Genomic DNA, 17,490 nt, shown 5'->3' with positions numbered 1-17,490 from the left:
CCTGGGGAGGCATCCCCTCTAGACTGTCAGGACCTGAGCGGGCATCTTCTCTAGAACCTCAGGACCTACCTGAGCAGAAGTCCCCTCTAGAATGTCAGGGCCTGAGCGGCCAGCCCCTCTAGAACGTCAGGGACAAAGGACATTTCAGCCGTGGCTACGCGATCTCCAGGCGGGGGAGCCCAGGACGCCCAGCACGCCCCAGTCAGCTTTGGCGCAGCTTTCATGGGGATGAAGCTTAATTTCCTAGCTAACTTCAAAGTGCTTCTCTGCTACTTCTCTCAGGAGAAATTCCTACTTGTCTTCAACAAACATTGAGCACCTATGGTATGCAAAGACCCCATGCTGAGTGCTGGCGATGATAAAGAGGAAAACAAAACATTCCTTGCCTTCAACAAGCAGGGAATTCGATGCTGGGGGCCAGAGAGTTACAACAATGAGAAAAACAGGTGAGTACGGAGAGAAAGGGAGAGGAGGAGGGAGAAGGGACAAGAGTAGAGAGAGGAGAGATGAAAAGAAGAAGAAAGGGACGGGGAGAGAGGGAGAGAGAGAGAAACAGGAAGAGGGGAGACAGAAGGGAGAGGAGGGGAGGAGAAGGGAGAAGAGAGAGGCAGGAAGGAGGATGCAGAAAGAAGCACAGAAGGGGAGGCAGAAGGGGGAGGAGCTCGGGAGGAGAGGAGAGCAAAGAGGGCTTCACCCCAGAAGCGACTCCTGAGCTCATCTTAAGGAGGACTTTGCAGGACATTCCAGGGATGGACGACCGGGTGCTGGGTGAACATGCAGCAGGAGGGGGGATGGATGTCGTGGGTCCCCAGACCCAGGATGTGCTCTACCTCTCCTGCCTCCCAGCAGCTCCCCCACCGCTCATAAACAGCACCCATCATTCTTGTTTCTGTGCGTTATATGTTGTGGAAACAACCCTTGGAATCCTAAGACCCGGGTTTGAATCCTGCCTTTGCCACGTCTTAGGGGTGAGTAGAGGCAGCTGGTAGTACAGTAGGGTGCCAGGAGTCAGGAAGCCATGAATGCAATCTGAGCTCAGACACTCAGCAGATGTGTGACTGTGGGTAAGTCACTTCACCGCTGATTGCCTCGGTTTCCCCAACTGTCAAATGGGGAAAATAACATTACCTCCCTCCCTGGGTTGTTGTGAGGACCAAATGAGATCATCTTTGTGCCTGGCACACCACAGGCCCTTCATAAATGCTTCTCCTCTCCCTCACCCCCAAGTCACTCCCCTCCGAGACACTGGTACCAATCCGTGCACTCCCTAACTCACAGGACAGGTCAGAAGCCCCAAGTTTTCTTCTGGTTCCCTGGGATGCCTGGAACCCAGCTGGGACCCTGGGCTACACTGTCCTTCCTCAGCTTCACCTGTAACCCTTGATCAGGAGGAGGAGGGCACTGAAACTCATCCTTCCGGGCCTGGCTGGGCTGGTGACAAAGGGGGTGCTCTCCAAGCCCCCCGCTCTAGATCCAGCCCACTAAGCTCCCTTCAGATCAGAGTGGGGGCGGTACCTTTCCGCTGCAGCTTCTGATTCATTATGAGTTTATAGTGAAGATCTGAAATCAAGCAAAGACAGGGGCATCTTCTGGCTGCCATGTCGGTCTCCCCCCAAAGGGGCTTCAAATGTGGGACCAGCCCCTCATCTCCCAGGCTCAGACTCCCCCCAACCGCCTTTGGTCAGAGCATACTTCAAAGGGCTCAGCAACAGAACAGGTTAAGTAAGAGAAGCTATTTTGGGGGTGTACAATCAAGATGTGAACTTTGGTTTCATATGAGACAGGCCCTGGTCCAGCTGGCACAGGATAGAACCTAGCTGTGTTCCTCCATTCTAGTCTCCCTCTACCTCAGTTTCCTCCTCTGTAAAACAGGGTCGTTGTGAGCACTGTGCTTGGTACATTGTGAAAGGCCAGGTAAGTGCCAGCTGTAATTGTCTGGGGGAGGTCTGGGGTGGGGTCCTAGGTTCTCCAAAGCCGAGCACTGGCCCTGAGATGGAAAGGCCTTATGGCTGGTACTTAATGGACTATATTTGTCAACGGAGCACCAGCCCAGGTGTGAAACATTTCCGGAGGGACTCCGGCTGGGCCTCACAGCACTGGGAGGCTGGGCAAACTGGGCCAGGGTGGGGAAAGGTGGGCCGGGCCATGGGCAGGTTTGGGAAGTGACAGGAGGTCTCCAGGCTCCAACACCGTCATGGTAAGGGGAGGAGGTCCCAGACCCGGAGAGGAGAGGTGGGTGGGGAGGTCCCCAGTAGATGGGATCCCTCAGCTGCCCTAATCAACAAGCATCTAATGGCTATGTGGCAGGCTCTGTACTTAGCACTCGGGATTCAGAGAAAGGCAAAAACAGGGCGCCTGCCCTCAAGAAGCTTATAGTCTAATGGTGGAGACAATGTTGGGGGGAGGGGGAGGAAGGAAATGTCTATATAAGCCACATGGAGTGTAAAAGGATGAAACGGCTCTGGGATGGGGAAGGCCGTGTATGCGTGGTTTGGGGGCTCTCCTGCCTATCAAAGCAAATGCCCAGATTTGTTTCTTCCTTCCCCACTGGCGGTCACTGACTTCCGTTCCCAAATTTGTTTTTTTTGCCCCAGGCAGGTTTCTGCGGATTAATCACCATTTCCTCGGGCGTCACTCTACAGCTTTCCTCCAGTCAGTCACCCCACCCCACCCCAGCCCCTCGGGCGGCCGTCCCCGCGCCCGGCCCAGCACCGACCCTATGCACTCACCGCGGTTGTCCCGGCGCAGCCGATCCACCTCGGCGTGCAGGCCCAGCAGGGTGTCCGCGTGCTGCTGCTGCACGAACTGCAGGCTCTTCTCCAGGTCCAGCACGCGCTTCTGCAGCTCGGGCGTCCTGGCCAGGCCGGGCAGGGCCGCGGGCGGCGCCATCACCACGGGCGCGGGGCCGATGTCCAAGAGCCCCAGGGGCGGCCCGGGGCTGGGCGGCTGCGGCGGCGCCATCGACAGGACCCGCAGCCGGCTCGGGCCAGCCGCCGAGCCGGGCCTGTCTGCCAGCCCCGGGCCCTCACACGCGGGCCGCCCGCGGGGCTCGCCCCTGGCCCAGCGGACCGCCCCGCTCCGCACTGCCGCGACCGCGACCGCGACCGCCCCGGGCCGCTTCGCCCACGTCCTCAGCTCCCGGACAAACCCTGATCGGCTTCTCGGCCGCTGCTGCCCACTTGGCAGGGGGCCGCTACGTTACCATGGTCACTGCCCCGGGTCGCGAGCCGAGCTCCCATTGGCTGGGCCGCCTAGAGCGCACGGAGGCTGGCTCCGATTGGCTGGGCTTCAGCAGCGTGCTGAGGCGGTGGGAGCGAGTCGAACTCCCATTGGCTGAACTTCTGAGGACGTGAGAATTGATTGGAGGGTGGGACGGAGTCTTCATTAATGTGGGTGATGGAAAATCTCCCTGACGAGAGCGTGACCGAGGCCGCAAGCCTTACCCCATTGGCTGATCTCCGATCGCACACAGGGGCCACTAAGTCGCTGAAGGAGAATGCGCGGAAGGCGTGGGGCGTCTCCTATTGGTCAACACGCTCCCTTCGGGATTGGTTAGCGAGCTTGGGGCCCACCCTGAGGGCGGGGACCAGTGATTGGTTGAGAGTTGTTTGCGCACGTTGTCCTGCCGAGCTCCTGCAGTGTGCGAGGCACTTTGTCCAGCGGGGAGGCAGCTGGGTGTGGACGAGGCAGGGGTGGCGCCTGCCGTCCCACGCCCCACGCGGGGGCCCCTGAACGGTGTGGCAGCAGAGGGGGCGATCTGGGCGGCCCCGGGGCCTTTAAAAACAAAAACAACTTTACACTTACGTATGTTTCACTGATTTATTTTTTAGCCGCTATCAAATATTTCTGATGAGTCTGCCGTGTAGATTTGAAATCCGATAAAAGTAATGATCGACCAGAATATAAAACGTCACATGTCACATCATAAACAATTTGGAAGGGAATGGGGTCAAGATACAACTTTAGAACCATGAACAGAAATGTGATTATGAGAAAATCAACTCTTCTGACTATATGCAATTTTGAAAAAAAAGCATCTACACAAATAAGAGCTACATGATATTAGAAAATCAGACATACAGTGGGGAAAATATTTGCATTTAACAGCACTGGCAAGAGTCAGATATCCAAAATACACAGAAGTGACCTACTAAAAATTTTCCAAAAGAGAAGTGTTCAAAGAACTGGAAATTTTCAGATAAAATGTTCCAACTATTAACGGCCATAAGGAACCACTCTCTCACTCATTAATAAGGGTTTGGAGCTGCCCCTATGATTTCACCGGCAGAGAGAACTCTCAGGTGAGGAAACTCCTTCTGCAGAGATGGGCTGGCCCGTGAGAAGTTAACTGTTATCTCAAAGATAAGGCGCAGGACTTCCTGGCTTCGGACTGGCCCCACCCAGTACGCCAGAGGCTCCATGAGAGAAGTATTCAAGGAAGCAAGCTCAAGCACATTGCCTCATTCCACACAAACTGGTGAAGATGACACAAGATGGAAACAGTGAAAAGACAGGCACATTCATGTGGTCGGAGGAGCTCCCAAGTGTCCAACTAAACCGGCCTGACCCAGGACTCTCACTGCTGGGCCTGGACTCCACGGACGGCAGGGCCAGAAGCAAAGGCCCAGTACCAATGCTCGGTGCAACCCAAATGCTGGATCCTTTTATTGAGAGCCTTTGTTTTCTCATCATCTTCGTTTTCAGACGCATCCCTCGTTAGGAAGAATTTTAAAAAGAAAAAACAAACACACAAAACTAGCGCAGCTATCTGTCACCTGAGCCTGACCAAGCAGGCCATGCTCCCCGGGCCCGCCACGTCTTCAGGGGTGGGTGACCTTGCTGCAGACCTTCTCCACACCGCTCTTCCCTCCGCATCAATTCACCCGCGTCTCCCCACGAGTCTCTGACTCCATATTCACTGTTTCTTACGGCACAGGAGCATTCCTAAAACATGGTGTTTCCTGTTCTGAAGAAATGATGCCAAGTGCATGATCAACAAGCACTAACGCAGAGAAAGAAGCGGAACGGAGAACACGGGCCTGGAAAGAGGCTACGATTCTACTCTCATCTTCACAGGAGAGGTGGGGGACTACCAGGACAGAATACTATACACGAGGCAAGGCGCGGTTTCCGCACGGCAGGTTTTTGTCACAAGAAGTGCTGCGTCTGGGAAGGGGGTTAGAAACAGCACGTAGATAGGAAAAGACATCCACAAAACAAACGTGTGAGAGTTACAGAGGCGGCATGACGGTAGGAAGGGAGAACGGGGGTCACCAAGTAACCCCTCCTCTCTGCACTGGTTTCCTCATCTGGAAAATGAGGAGGGGGGTGGACCCGCAATGACCTCCAAAGGCCCTCCCGCCTCTGACCCTGGATTCTCTGCTGTTCTTCTTACTACTACGATCTGGAGATTAAGAGCTGTGGTCTCTGACCTAGGACCCTCAGTTCTGCGCTGGCTTCTGTGCTGGAGGTGCCCATCCAGGAGCAGGGACAGGGTGGGCACTGGCAGCAAGCCCACTCTGACTTCTAGCGCCGCTGCTCCGAGCGACACAACGGGCCTCTCCCCACCAATCACACACAACTCCAGAGCAGCAACCCCAAATGGCCCGGGCCGGCAGGGCTGGAAGCGTGCTCCGGCTACTGTCTGACGCAAGACAGATGTCGCTGAGCCTTCAAAGGCTTCGGACAACCCAAAGTAGGACTCTCTTTTTATCTGAGCGCAAAACTTTTCCAGCAGAGTATGTCTTTGGTTTTATAATGGGAACTCACTAGGAAAACAGGACTCACTCTACACAAAATTCACTTGGCAAAATTCACAGCCAGAAGGCCTCGAGGGACACCCACAATGCCCCAGAAAGGCTGGATGTCAGGCACACCAATTACTCCGGGGTCAAAGCCCCCGTAACACTGACACACCTAAAAGCCCTGGCATTCCCAAGGAATGACATTCACAGACGTAAAAAGTTTTGTGCCCCTTGAACATCACAGAGGCTCCAAGGCTGGGGAGGCGGCCACGTGTTGGCCTCCTTCCCTTGTGCAAGTATGATTGTCCACCTTCCCCAACAATGTGGGTTTCATGTCCACAAAATAAAATAAGGGGTCATTGATCTCCTGCAGGCGAGGGAGAAGGCAGGAGAGGGGAAGGGGAGAGAAGGCATCACCTCGTTTCAGTCACACTGAGCTCTGAGGAGAAGCAATGGCAGGCTTGGGATTTCCCTTTGATGAGTTTTTAGAAACTCTTTTTTTCAGGTCTGGGATGGGGAAATCCATGAGGCAGGCACTCACTGTGATGACACAGGCTCAGCCCCGCACCGGGAGGCCCCCCCTGGGCAGGGCTGAGGAGTAAGGAGGCTGAGGAAGGGTCTGACACGCCCAGAGTCAGGATGGCCGGCATCTCAAGCTGGAAACGTCTCTTCCCCAACCTCAGCTGCTCAACCCTCCTCTCCGCCCTCCATCCCCAGGAATCCCAAACAAAGAGGATTGGAATATACACGGAGACCTAATTGTGGTCTTGCTGAATAATCAGAAGCACCCGAAGGTGAACCCTATAAATGCTGAGAGGACAGAGAGCCAGGGTCATCTCTGTACCTGTCCCCATCGCTCTTGGCACGTTCAAAATCCCTGCTGGGAGGCTGTTACAGCTGTCTGGGGAGAAGCAGAGCAGAAGGGGAGGATGCTCAGAGCGGCGATCGCCGGCCCCTGCCTGGCTGCGGTCACCTCACCCGGACGAAGGCCCGCGTGGTCCCGGTCTCCCCTCCCCCAGCAAGTCCCACCACGACCCTGCCCAGTAAAATGCAGGCCAAGATGGCTCCCCGGCCCCGAGGCCCGTCCTGCCCATTACAGCAAAAGGCCCCAAACCCACCCTGCACGAGTGGGCTCCCGCGGTCAGCCCCCTGCCAGAGGGCCCGTCGGTCCACACGAGCCCGACGTGCCGTGCACCCCTCCTTCCAGCCGCCCTACACAGCACAGCTCTGCAGATGTGCACGGCTGTATTATCAAACAAACACAAGATGTGTGGTGCCTGAGAGCCGCAGTGCCCTCGGGAGGGGAAGGCAACGAGCCTGCCGCCGCCGCGTCAGTGCTGGTGAGGTTTCAGCTTCTGGGTGACCGCCGTCATCACGACGGCATACAGAAGGTACAGGACAGAGATGAGGAGCGTGCAGAGCACGGGCCCGATGCCGAACACGGCCGCCACCAGGAACGCCATCAGCAAGGTGAAGAGCGTGCGGTAGCTGGCCAGGAAACGCAGGCTGAGCCGGGGGCCACGCGTGCGGCCGGCCCGGTGCGGCGCCACGGGGCTCAGCCTGCTCTTCTCGGCCTGGAACGACTCAGTCAGGTGGAAGCGACAGAAGGCCCCGAGGAAGTCTTCCCGCGAGCAGAGGGCCTCCATGTGGCCTGCGAACTGAACCAGAGCAAAGGGAGGTCACGGAAGGCAGGGGAGGGGGACGAGCACAGGAGCTGGACTCTGCCACCAACAAGGTGCGCGTGACCTTGGCCAGGTCCTGGGGGCTGACTGAGGGAGACAGCGCGGCCGGGCAGGCCCCGCCTGAACCGCCTTCTGTAAAGGGCTCCGGGCTCCAGAATGGAGAGGACAGAATCTTTCTGCTTCCAGAGCGCCGCAGCTCCCTGCCTGCCAGGCCCAGCCCCGGGGGTGGTGTCTCCCTATCCGTGTACAGGCTGCCCTCTGAGCCCTGAGGACCGCGGAGGAGCCTCCGTCTGAGCAGGCAAATCCTGGCTGTTCCCGGGGAAGCGGCCCCCTCTAACCCAACGACTCCAGTGAACTACCAGAGGCGGCCGACGCTCCGGGGCCCGGGAGCACCGACCCACCCACGACACCCTGCACTCTCGCCAGCAGGAGGGCGGACGCCATCGAACGGATACCCATCAGGGCTCCTCGTTATGAGGCCGGGCAAAGGAGGGGGCGGGCCTGGGCTTGGGCGTGTGGCACGCTGGGCACTGAGGACGTGAAGAGGAGGAGGCAGCACGGGTGGGTGAGGGGTCTGCGAGCCTGTTTCAGCTGCCAGGCCCTGATGCTAGCTTGTCGAGCGTGTGCCCTGGGGGCTCTGGCCACGTCACAAAACCCCAGAGGGGAGCCTCGGTCTGCTCAGCCCGGATCCCTGCTGGGTGACTTGCGAGGCCACAGCGTGGGAATGATGGAAGGGGCCTTCAAAGTCACCAAACCCCCCACCTCCCTACCCCACCCTTCATTTCACTGGGAGCACCTCCTTCCCGTTTCTACAGTACCTACAGTGACCATTTCTATTGGCCATTTTACAGGTCAAGAAACCGAGGTCGCTCGAGGAGTTATCCCAGGTCAGAAGTGGGATTAGAACCCACGTCTCTAGACCACGCCTACGGGGCAACCATGGACAAATGCGCCACCCCGCCTCGTGCTTCTCTGGCCTTCATCTCAGCTCACAGCCCTACGGTCGCGCTCCTACGAGCGGCAGGAGAAACCCAGAAGTTCACCAGTCACGGCCAAGAAAGGAGCCGGCAGCAAAGCTCGGGCCCCCAAAGCGTGCGCAAGCTGGGGGAGAGCGAGCGGCTCCGGGGCCAGCAGGGGGAGGCCAGCCCAGGCAGACACAAGCGTCCCTCAGGCGGCAGAGCCGGCAGACGCGGCCCGGGCGGGAAGGGACACACAGTCCGCTCCGGAGGAGCCACGCAAGAACAAGACACAAGCGGAGCCTCTGACGTCTGGCTAAAGGCTCCGAGTTCAGGCAGCCACGAAGATGAGCACCGAGCCATCCGCTGATGAGGCCCCTCGCCACCCGCGCACGGGACGGGGACCACAGGACGGAGTCGGGCCCACCGAGACACCGGCAGGAGCCAGCCCAGGGGCCGACAGAGGGGATGCGTCACCGCCGCTGCCACGGAGCAGCTAGACAGAATCTAAAGACAGGCCCAGCCTGGCGGGGAAAGTAATCGTCTGACAATAGGGAGGGGGACCGACAGCCCCTCCCCAAGGGAGGGCCACTGAACAACTTCCGGCTTGTCTTAGGGGTCATTTCTCCCTGCAAAAGGTGCAGGGACCGATGCAAAGGACCACAATTCTGGACCTGAGTCTCCACCAGGAGGAAGTGACGGAGGGGTGGAGAGGCCCAGAGCCGGGGAGGCCAGTGACCACTGGACTAGTGGACCACAGCAGAAACGAAGCGAAGGGAGAGAGAGCGAGCCAGGACCCAAGGAGCCCAGCAGAGCGGGCAGAGAGATGCCCGCCCCTCCCCCCGCCTCTGCCCCCACTCACCCGGCGGTTGATGGCGGACGACGCCTGGAAGAACAGCCGCACCAGAGGGGCTATCTCGTAGCTGCGGATGGGCTGCAGTTCCACGTCTCCCTGGTACGCGATGTCAAACTTCCGCAGGCCGTTGATGATCTACAAGCAAGGAGGAAAGCCCTGGGCATTGGCACGTCCGCCTCTCATCCTGAGGCCGGCCTGGCCGGGAACAGCCGTGCTCTGCTCCTGAGAGCTGGGAAGGGACCCAATGACACACCTGTCCTTTACAAAAGGGCTCAGACCCAGGCATTACATGGCCCCATTTTAGAGATGATGAAACTGAGGCAGGGAGGTCAAGTGACTTGCGTAACATCCCACAACTATCCCACGGCAGGTCTAGGTCTCCTGATGGACGTGAGCTCTCCCCTCAGGCACGGACTGCTGCCTCAGTGGCCGGGCCACCAAAGGTACAGGTTAAAGCAGGAAGGGACCTTTTACAAAGGAGGAAACTGAGGTTCCAAAAGGTCCAGGGACATCAGGGTCTAGCTGGAAGCCAGGAACTGTGGCTCCCCACCCACTGCACTGCCCATTTTGAGCCTGACAAGAACAGGAATCTGTTTCCTTCTCCAGACTGGTCCCAGGGCAACCCGGCTACCCCACGAGGGGTGGCCCAGACCCCGGGAAGCTGGTGAGCCGCTGCACACACAAGGCCAGGCTGCAGCCGCTGACCCAATGCACATCAAAGTGACCTCACAGGTCAACGGGGTCTGTCTTCTGGCTCCACCAGTGACAGCACCATGTATCTGAGGGGAAGAGGTACTCCACCAGAGCCTGGATGACCAGCACTAGGATCGTGGGGTGGGGTCCTGAACCGGGCCACCTCCACGTCTATTCAGAGACGCCCTGATGCGGGCTCCAGCCTACTGAATTCAGCCCCCACTCAACCTCAGCATCCTTATCTGTAAAATGGGTATAAGAATAGCATCCGTACTGCTTTGTCCTTCAGGGTCTGATGACGTTGAGGTGAGGGACGTAAAATTAACACCAGCTTTCATGGTTACGAGTGACCAGCAGCTGGCCCGTCCTGACCTGGTATCTGCCGAGTGGGGTGAGAACCAGCCCCTCATCGCTCACGATGGAGTCAGGAAGTTGTCTCTTCCCATTCTCAGCTGGCGCCGTGCCCACGGTCATCATGAGCTGAGCCAGCTGGGCTTCGTTGAGCTGTTGGCACACACAGGGGAGGGCGGTTCAGTTAGGGAGAGCTGTGGTGCCCCGCCACCCTCTGCCGCCTGCCCATCCTGGGCAGGGCCCCCAGGCCCTCCTCCTTTCCCTCCTTCCTGCCTTCCTTCATCCCCGGTCATTCCTGACTGCCCAAGGGGAGAGGGCCCTGAGAGGAGGAGCGGGTGCTCTTGGAAGCAGGCCTGCCCAGCCGGGCACACCTGCCCATCCATTCTAGGACTGCTCGAGGACCCTTGCCCTGCCCTGGTGGGCTGAACATACTCGGAATATCTGGCACAAGTACTCCAGGGCCTTCTCCAGGTACTCGTCTGTCTTCTTGATGCTGTCCTGGCCCAGCTCATCCAGATCATTAGTGCAGTAGGTGCCATTCATATCAATGGGGCAAAATCCCAGCCAGGAGAGAAAGGACCGGTTGGCCGAGGTCTCACTCGAGTAATCCGAGAGTGAATTTGCTGTCTGTTTGGCCTGGGCAATCATCTGGGCCAACCTCAGCACCTAAAATCCAGACAGGGATAAACAGCACAACCCAACAAGCCACCTCCTTCCTGAAGCCTTCCCTGATTCCCCGGGGCTTAGTCCACACTAATAACCATCACACACTGGTCCATGGACAGGCCTCCTTCCCTCATGAACTGTGAACTCCTTCAGGGAGGGGCCTGTAGCCTCCCCATCTGCCCAGGTGCCCAGGCGGGCAATCAGTGTACGAAATCCTGTGAACTCTCTGGGCCCTTGTGGTGGGCCTGTGTTGGAAGGCCCCTGAAGCTAGCTGGCCACTTCATGCCAAACCAGGCAGGTCTCCCCAGCCGAGGGAGGCGTCCATTCAGAAATATCCAGAGCAGCCTTCTGCTTGGAGGCCCGGTGGATGCCCCCTTCCTTGGGGGGAGACTCCTCTACCCCGGGCAGCCAAGAGTACCCCACCCTTAAACGGCAGCATTTCTATTTCAGTCTGTCCTGTCTTTCTCGGCATCAATGCTTGGTCACTCCTATTGGCCATGGTGAAGCTCCATGTGGAGCCCGAGTGAGGAATGAACCCACAAAGGAGGCACTCTCTGGGCAGCAGCTGCCTGGCTCGGGGTAGGTGTGGATGGGGAAGGACACCAGGGGTCAGCTGGGCAGGATGACCCTGAGGTCCCACCTAATTACCCACAAGCTTTCCTTCTCCCCATCAGCTGTAAATTCTTGGAGAACATGACCTACTGACAGCATCACGTCTTGTATCCCAGCCCAGCCCAGATAGCAGAGGCCAAGCACCCAGCAGGGGGCAGTCTTCTTTCTGGCCTGTCTGGTCTCCCTCTCAGTACCCGGCCCCATCCTAGCTTATGTTTCTTCTCTTTCTGCCTCCTCTGTCCCCCAGTCTGTCTCCACCTTCCCTTCCCCCAGACTGGCTTCTGTCCTTCTGTCTGCTCTTATTCTGACAAGCAGATGAACCGAGCCTTTCTTATCACTACAAGAAATCCCTCAGAACTCAGGCTGCTTTGGCTCAGTCAATTCAATTCCACGAGCATGGATAAGGCGCCCATTATGTGCCGGCCCCATGCCGGGTGCTGGCGCTGCAAGAAGAACAGTGCTTGTCCTCAGGAATTCACATTCTACTGCAAAGAAAAGAGCAGGGAGGAAGACTAGAGAAAAAAGGCGAGAGGAGAGCGCAGGGCCCGCGGCTGGCTGGTCACGGGGTCTTCGGGGCCCTGCGCACAGAGACTGAGGAGGCTTAGGGAGAAGGAAGGAGAGGGCCGGGGCTTCGGGACACTGGCAGCTGAAGCCGGGACCGCGGAGAATGACCAGGGAGGAGCTGTCTGGGGGAGGAGCGGGGGGGGGGGGGGGGGGGGGGGGGGCGAGGGCCAGGCCGTGCTCATGGGACGCCCAGGCATCACAGTAAATCACCCCTCCCGTCCCTGGACTCCGAAGGGCCAGCAAGCTCGTATTCGACACTGGGCCCATCTTCAAAGTTCACCTTGGAAATGAAGGTTTATGTTCCCAAGACATTCCCTACTTCGTGCCAGCTCTCCTGAACACTGGGCAGAAGGCAAAGCAGAAAAGGCCACACGTGTGTGGAACCTCGGCCTGGCCTGTCCACGTCCAGGGCCAGGCTCTGAAAGGAAACCTTCAAGGACGGACAGAACGACGGAGCTCCCGCCACCTCTGGCAACAACACAGCCATCGGGAGCGAGTGCAAGTAATTCAGGCTCTGAGTCAAACTGCCATACAGAGGGAACGGCCTCTAGGCCACCACCTTCGGGGCCAGACTCACCAAGGTCCGGACTTCGGGGCCAAACATCTGCTTGTACTGGCCGTCCTGGCCCTCCAAGCTGTACACGTGGCTCTTCACCTTGAAGGAGGCGTCTGTGACGGCGGGGGGCCAGGAGGACAGGAGGTTCCCCGGGAAGGTCGGCGTCATGAAGACACGATGCTGGCGGTGCGGGATGACCAGCTCCGGCTCCAGGAACAGCTGCTCTCCTATGGGGGGAAGGGAGGAGGAGGCCTCAGAGCCGGCCCGCCGCTCCACCGCCCCGCAGAAGGGCCCTCCGTCACCTCCCTCACAGCCAGGACCAGAGTCTGCTCAGCACCCTCCTGAAGAGGTCGGCCCGGCAGCAAGCCTTCTCTGTCCAGCTCTGCGCTGGGCAAAGGGGACACGACAAACTAAAACCCCTGCCCTCAAGAAGCTTACATTCTAATGGGGGAGGAAGAGCGCGCAGAGTTGGGAGGGCAGGGACGCACGGGTCACAAAAGGATTCCTGCAGAAGCTTGACCTGAGCCCTGGAGCAAGCAGGGAGTGAAGAGGGAGGGCCCTCCAGGCACGGGGCACAGTCAGTGCAAAGACAGGGAGATGGGAGATGGGAGGGCTGCAGATGAGGAGCAGTGAGAAGGCCACTCGTCGGGCCAGGCTGGGCTGGCGGGGAGATCAGGAGGCCGGAGCGGGCACAGGGAGGGCACGTGAGGCAGTGACTGCTGCAAGACCTTTCTTAAAGTGGAGTAACCAAGTAAAGCCAAGCAGGAGGGCCAGGAGGCCGCCGTGATGACGCCCACAGGGCTGGATGCTCCCGTCGAGGGCAAAGAGGGAGAGTTCCCGTTTACGTCGGGTGCTGGGGTCTCCACAACACCCCTGGGCATAGACAGTAAAGCGTTTGGCAGAAAAGGAAACGGAGGCGGCGACACGCAGCGTCACGGACACAGCCCTGGTCTGGGAAGGAGAAGGCCTGGGTCCGAATCTGACCTCTCAGGACACATCCCTTTTCTTCTCCAGCTCAGCTCCCAGCTTGTAAAATGGGGACACTGATGGCGCTATGAGGGGTCCTGAGACAGAACACAACAGTGCCTGTCCTCAAGGAGCTTACATTCTAAAGCTTGTGTGCATGTGCATGTGCGCATGACAACAGGCAAACAGGTAAGTCACAGGTGATCACGGGGTGGGCGGGGGGCGGAATGCTGGGAGAGAAAACACTGACCACTCTGGCTCAGGGGAGGCTTCCTGGAGGAGGTGGCGCCTCCACCTGGCCTTGAGAGAAGCCAGAGGGAGGCAAGGAGGGCAGGCCTGGCAGACAGGCCAGAAGACGGGCACCACCTGGATGGCACAAGACGGGCCCGGCAAGGTAGGCCTGAGCGAGCCCCGGGTCAGCCAACGTCAGCAGCTCCTATCGCCGTCCCCATGGCCCCCCGGCTCCCACACCCCGTGCCTCGGGCCCTTTCCCTGAGGCGCGTGGGGGACCAGAAGCGGGAGAAGAACAGGATGCAGGCCCCGCAGAGAGTGACTCAGGCGGGGCAAGAGACCGCGAGAACCTCGGACGGGAAGGAGACAGACACCTGGCTGCAAGTCTCAGCAAAGCCACCATGGGCCAGTGCCACAGTCTCAGCCTCCATCTGCTCACCTGTGAAACGGGAAGAGTAACTCCCCCCTCGGACGCCCTAGACAAGCGCGTGGGGAGGGGCCGAGGTGGGGGAGGCAGCCACTCACCCTTCTGAATCATCTCGGCCAGGTTGGGCTGGGCGAAGACCTTGGCCACGCGGAACACCATGAGCGCGTTCTTTGGGCTCACCAGATCCGTGCGGAGGGCGCGGTTGAGAAAGCCGATGAAGAGCTTGGTGTACATCAGCAGGTTTTCCTGCACAAAGGGAGCCCTGAGACAACAGCAGCAGCAGCTGGGTCAGCCCAGGCTGGCGAGGGCCACGCGTCCCCGCCCGCTTCAGTGAGGGGGATGACCTCCCTCCGGCAGCCCCCGTCTGGACAGCCCGCACGGCCGGGCCCGTTGATGCTCCTTCCTCTACCCTGACCTGCCGTCTCTCCCATAGGAGGCCATAGGCCTTCCCTCGTCTTGTAGGGACACTGCTCTGGGGAGGGAGGCGGTGGCCCTTTGGGGCCTCTCGGTCCCTTCACTGAACTGCATTCACGGGGCAGTGGGAAGGATCAGAACCACCCTCCCAGTCCTCGTGGAGCCCACAAGTGGGGAAAGGGAGGTTACCAGGAGAAGAGGGACTGAGTAAGACATGGTGGGAGGAGCCCAGCTAATCCATGGGGAGAAGAACGTCCCCCTCTGTTCTCAGGGCGCCTGTGAGAGGTGAGGGTGGGCCCAGAAAGGGGAGAGGGAGGGAGCCGGGGATGAGAAGAGAAACCTCATCCCAAGGAGGTGGAGGAATCTCAGGAGGCCTGCCCAAGCCAACGCACAGGGACACTCACCACTTCTCAGGGATACTTCGAGGCTGAGGGTCTGCGGTCAGAAATTGTTTCTCCGGAGCGTATCTCCATGGTTGTAAGTAACTCAACCACATCTCCAGGACCTGGCAGAGAAGATACATGTGTTACGCGAGCTGCTGCTTTGTAACTCTGACCTCCTCTGTTCCGAGGCCCTCCCAGCTCTGACACCTCCTTTCCAGGGCCCCTCAGAGGCATCTGCCCCGATGATAACTGAATACGGAGCCCCCTCAACCGGGGGTCGAGCCTCTGTTTGGGGCTCTCCCTTTCTGTCTGGGCACCATCGAGCCCAGCACCCAGCAGCTGCTTTACGAAGGCCCGTGGCAGAAGAATCAGCCAGCCCCCTTCTGGGGGAGCCCGCTACCATCTGTCCAGCGGAAGCCTGCCTCCTCATTCGTCTAACCCCGCCTGGCTCGATGAGGAAGGCTGCCAACGGCTCTCACCAGCCTCCATCTCCACCCACTCTCTTCTTCCTGAAGCGTGACAGGCTCCGCTTGTCCTTCTGATCCCCATCCCCACCCCAGCTCGGACGCTGCTCTCGGGTGCTCAGAACCAAACCTGGGGGTAGCCGGGCCAACAGGGAGATGAATGGCAGGGACCCGGGGCGTCCGGGCACGGGGCCTGCGCTCTAGATTGGCTCCCGGGGAAGGCACCAAGCGCGGCCCACACGTACCGCTCGGAAAGAAGCATCCAGGGGCCAGTGGCCAAAGCAGTGCTGAAGGAAGATGTAGAGCTTCTGCTGGACAAAGCGAGGGATGACCACTCTGCAGCAGAATGCACAACAAAGTCAACACGGCATCGGGGGGGGCCGGCCTCTAGCGAGCATGAGTCCCCCACTGCCACGGGGCTCTGAGGCTCAGGCGTGTCCCAGCTAGTTGGCCCTGTCTGCCTCAGTTTCCTCACCTGTAAAATGGGGGCGATAATAGCACCTACCTGGAGGGTGGGGGAGGCTCAACTGAGGTCGTACTTGCACAAGAGCCACCCGAGGGCAGCTCCTATGGTTACTACCGCTGCTCTGACATAACACGTGGGCACGTTCCCCGGGGGGCCGCAGGGGGAGGCCACACCGGACCTCGAGCCCCGGCCCCTCACACGAGAAGGGGACCCGGCAGAGGCCGGGACATCAGAGCGCGACGTGCTGCCGGTTCTCGGGGCGGCAACAGGCAGGGGCTCACGCCAGTGTGCAGCTCCTTAAGAAATTCTGCCCTACATGGGTCCAGCGCCAGGCCTGGAGTCAGGAAGACCCGAGTTCAAATCCTGCCTCAGACACTCCCAGCTGTGTGATCCTGGGCACGTCACTAAATCTCACCTATAAAATGGGGATAACAACAGTCCCTCCCAGGGCTGTTGAGAGGATCAAAGGAGATCCTATTTGTCAAGTGCTTAGCACTGTGCCTGGCACACAGCAGGCGCTATAGAAATGCTTGTTCCCTCTCCTCCGGTGACCTCTCTGAAACTCCAGAGCGAGGGTACAAGGAAGTTCTCTCCATCTCTACAAGCTCAGTGGGAGGCCGTGACCATGTGGGTGATGCCAGCTCTGCCAGCGGGGACCGGTGGGCTTGTCTCCAGTGTTGCAGACAGCGTCCGGCACTGTCGCCGTCCTGGTGGGTTCTGCCGAACAGGGACGGTGCGCTGGGCAGGGTGCGTGGGGGGCAGAGGACAGCTCAGGCCAGGGCACAAGACAACCCGGAGTGCCAGTCCCCTAGGGCCACAGAGCACAGGAGCAGGCAGAATCTCTTATTTGGGAAGAGGGCTGAGGAGTGGGTGGGCAGGAGAAGGCTCTCAGAGGTTTGCCAGTGAAGTGCACAGGCCCACAGGCCATTAGGCATAATTCAATCACTCTGGGGATGGCCCTCGGTCCCTTCCTGCTGTTGTGGTGATGGCACAGGGATTTCCCCCCACCCCGGGCCAGGAAGCCTTCGAGGGCGGCTGCCTGTGGGGGCAGCGCAGACCACGGGCACGGGGGGTGACCACTCACCCCACTGAACCTCAGCTGACCCTTCTACAAAACAAGGAGGGCTTTTCTACTACAAGTCTCGTGGGTTTCTGTGAGCAAAGCCTTTGGTGTGCCCTCTGGAACAATACCAGCAGAGCTCGACAGATATTATTAACCCATTCTCTCCTCACAGCTATCGTCCCTTTTACAGATGAGGAAATGGAGGCAGGTAGAGGTGAAGTGACTTGCCCAGGGTCTTCCTGACTCCAGGCCACCCAGCTGTCACCTATTAACGCTGCCTGGCTATTTACTGCTATCTTATCCCCCCCCCCCCCCCCCCGGTAGCTCCCTAAGGCATGGGCCCTGTCTGCAGCCTGTATTTGGCACTAGAGAAAGGTGAGCAACCCCAAGGACGGC

At 59.1% G+C, this 17,490-nt stretch overlaps 2 protein-coding genes across 2 annotated transcripts in view; both read right to left on the bottom strand.

Moving 5' to 3' along the window:
- Positions 1–3,385, bottom strand: part of CCDC74B (coiled-coil domain containing 74B) — a 14,909-nt gene extending 11,524 nt beyond the window's left edge. The window contains exons 1-3 of the mRNA XM_027847505.1: positions 3,203–3,385; positions 2,730–3,171; positions 1,516–1,560 (exon numbers count right to left, since the gene is read on the bottom strand). Coding sequence (XP_027703306.1) covers positions 1,516–1,560; positions 2,730–3,171; positions 3,203–3,385 — 670 coding nt within the window. The remainder of the gene's footprint in view (positions 1–1,515; positions 1,561–2,729; positions 3,172–3,202) is intronic.
- Positions 3,386–6,884: 3,499 nt separating this feature from the next.
- SMPD4 (sphingomyelin phosphodiesterase 4) overlaps positions 6,885–17,490 on the bottom strand; it is a 33,243-nt gene continuing 22,637 nt past the window's right edge. Inside the window, exons 10-17 of the mRNA XM_027847504.1 lie at positions 15,811–15,901; positions 15,123–15,223; positions 14,403–14,566; positions 12,702–12,907; positions 10,715–10,948; positions 10,304–10,435; positions 9,245–9,373; positions 6,885–7,402 (exon numbers count right to left, since the gene is read on the bottom strand). Coding sequence (XP_027703305.1) covers positions 7,076–7,402; positions 9,245–9,373; positions 10,304–10,435; positions 10,715–10,948; positions 12,702–12,907; positions 14,403–14,566; positions 15,123–15,223; positions 15,811–15,901 — 1,384 coding nt within the window. The 3' untranslated portion in view covers positions 6,885–7,075. The remainder of the gene's footprint in view (positions 7,403–9,244; positions 9,374–10,303; positions 10,436–10,714; positions 10,949–12,701; positions 12,908–14,402; positions 14,567–15,122; positions 15,224–15,810; positions 15,902–17,490) is intronic.

Source organism: Vombatus ursinus, unplaced genomic scaffold (genome assembly GCF_900497805.2).
Source record: "Vombatus ursinus unplaced genomic scaffold, bare-nosed wombat genome assembly UNPS02015411.1, whole genome shotgun sequence".
NCBI classification, from domain to species: domain Eukaryota; kingdom Metazoa; phylum Chordata; class Mammalia; order Diprotodontia; family Vombatidae; genus Vombatus; species Vombatus ursinus.
The sequence above is the reverse complement of the archived record's forward strand: the minus strand, read 5'-3'. Positions and strand labels throughout refer to the sequence as shown.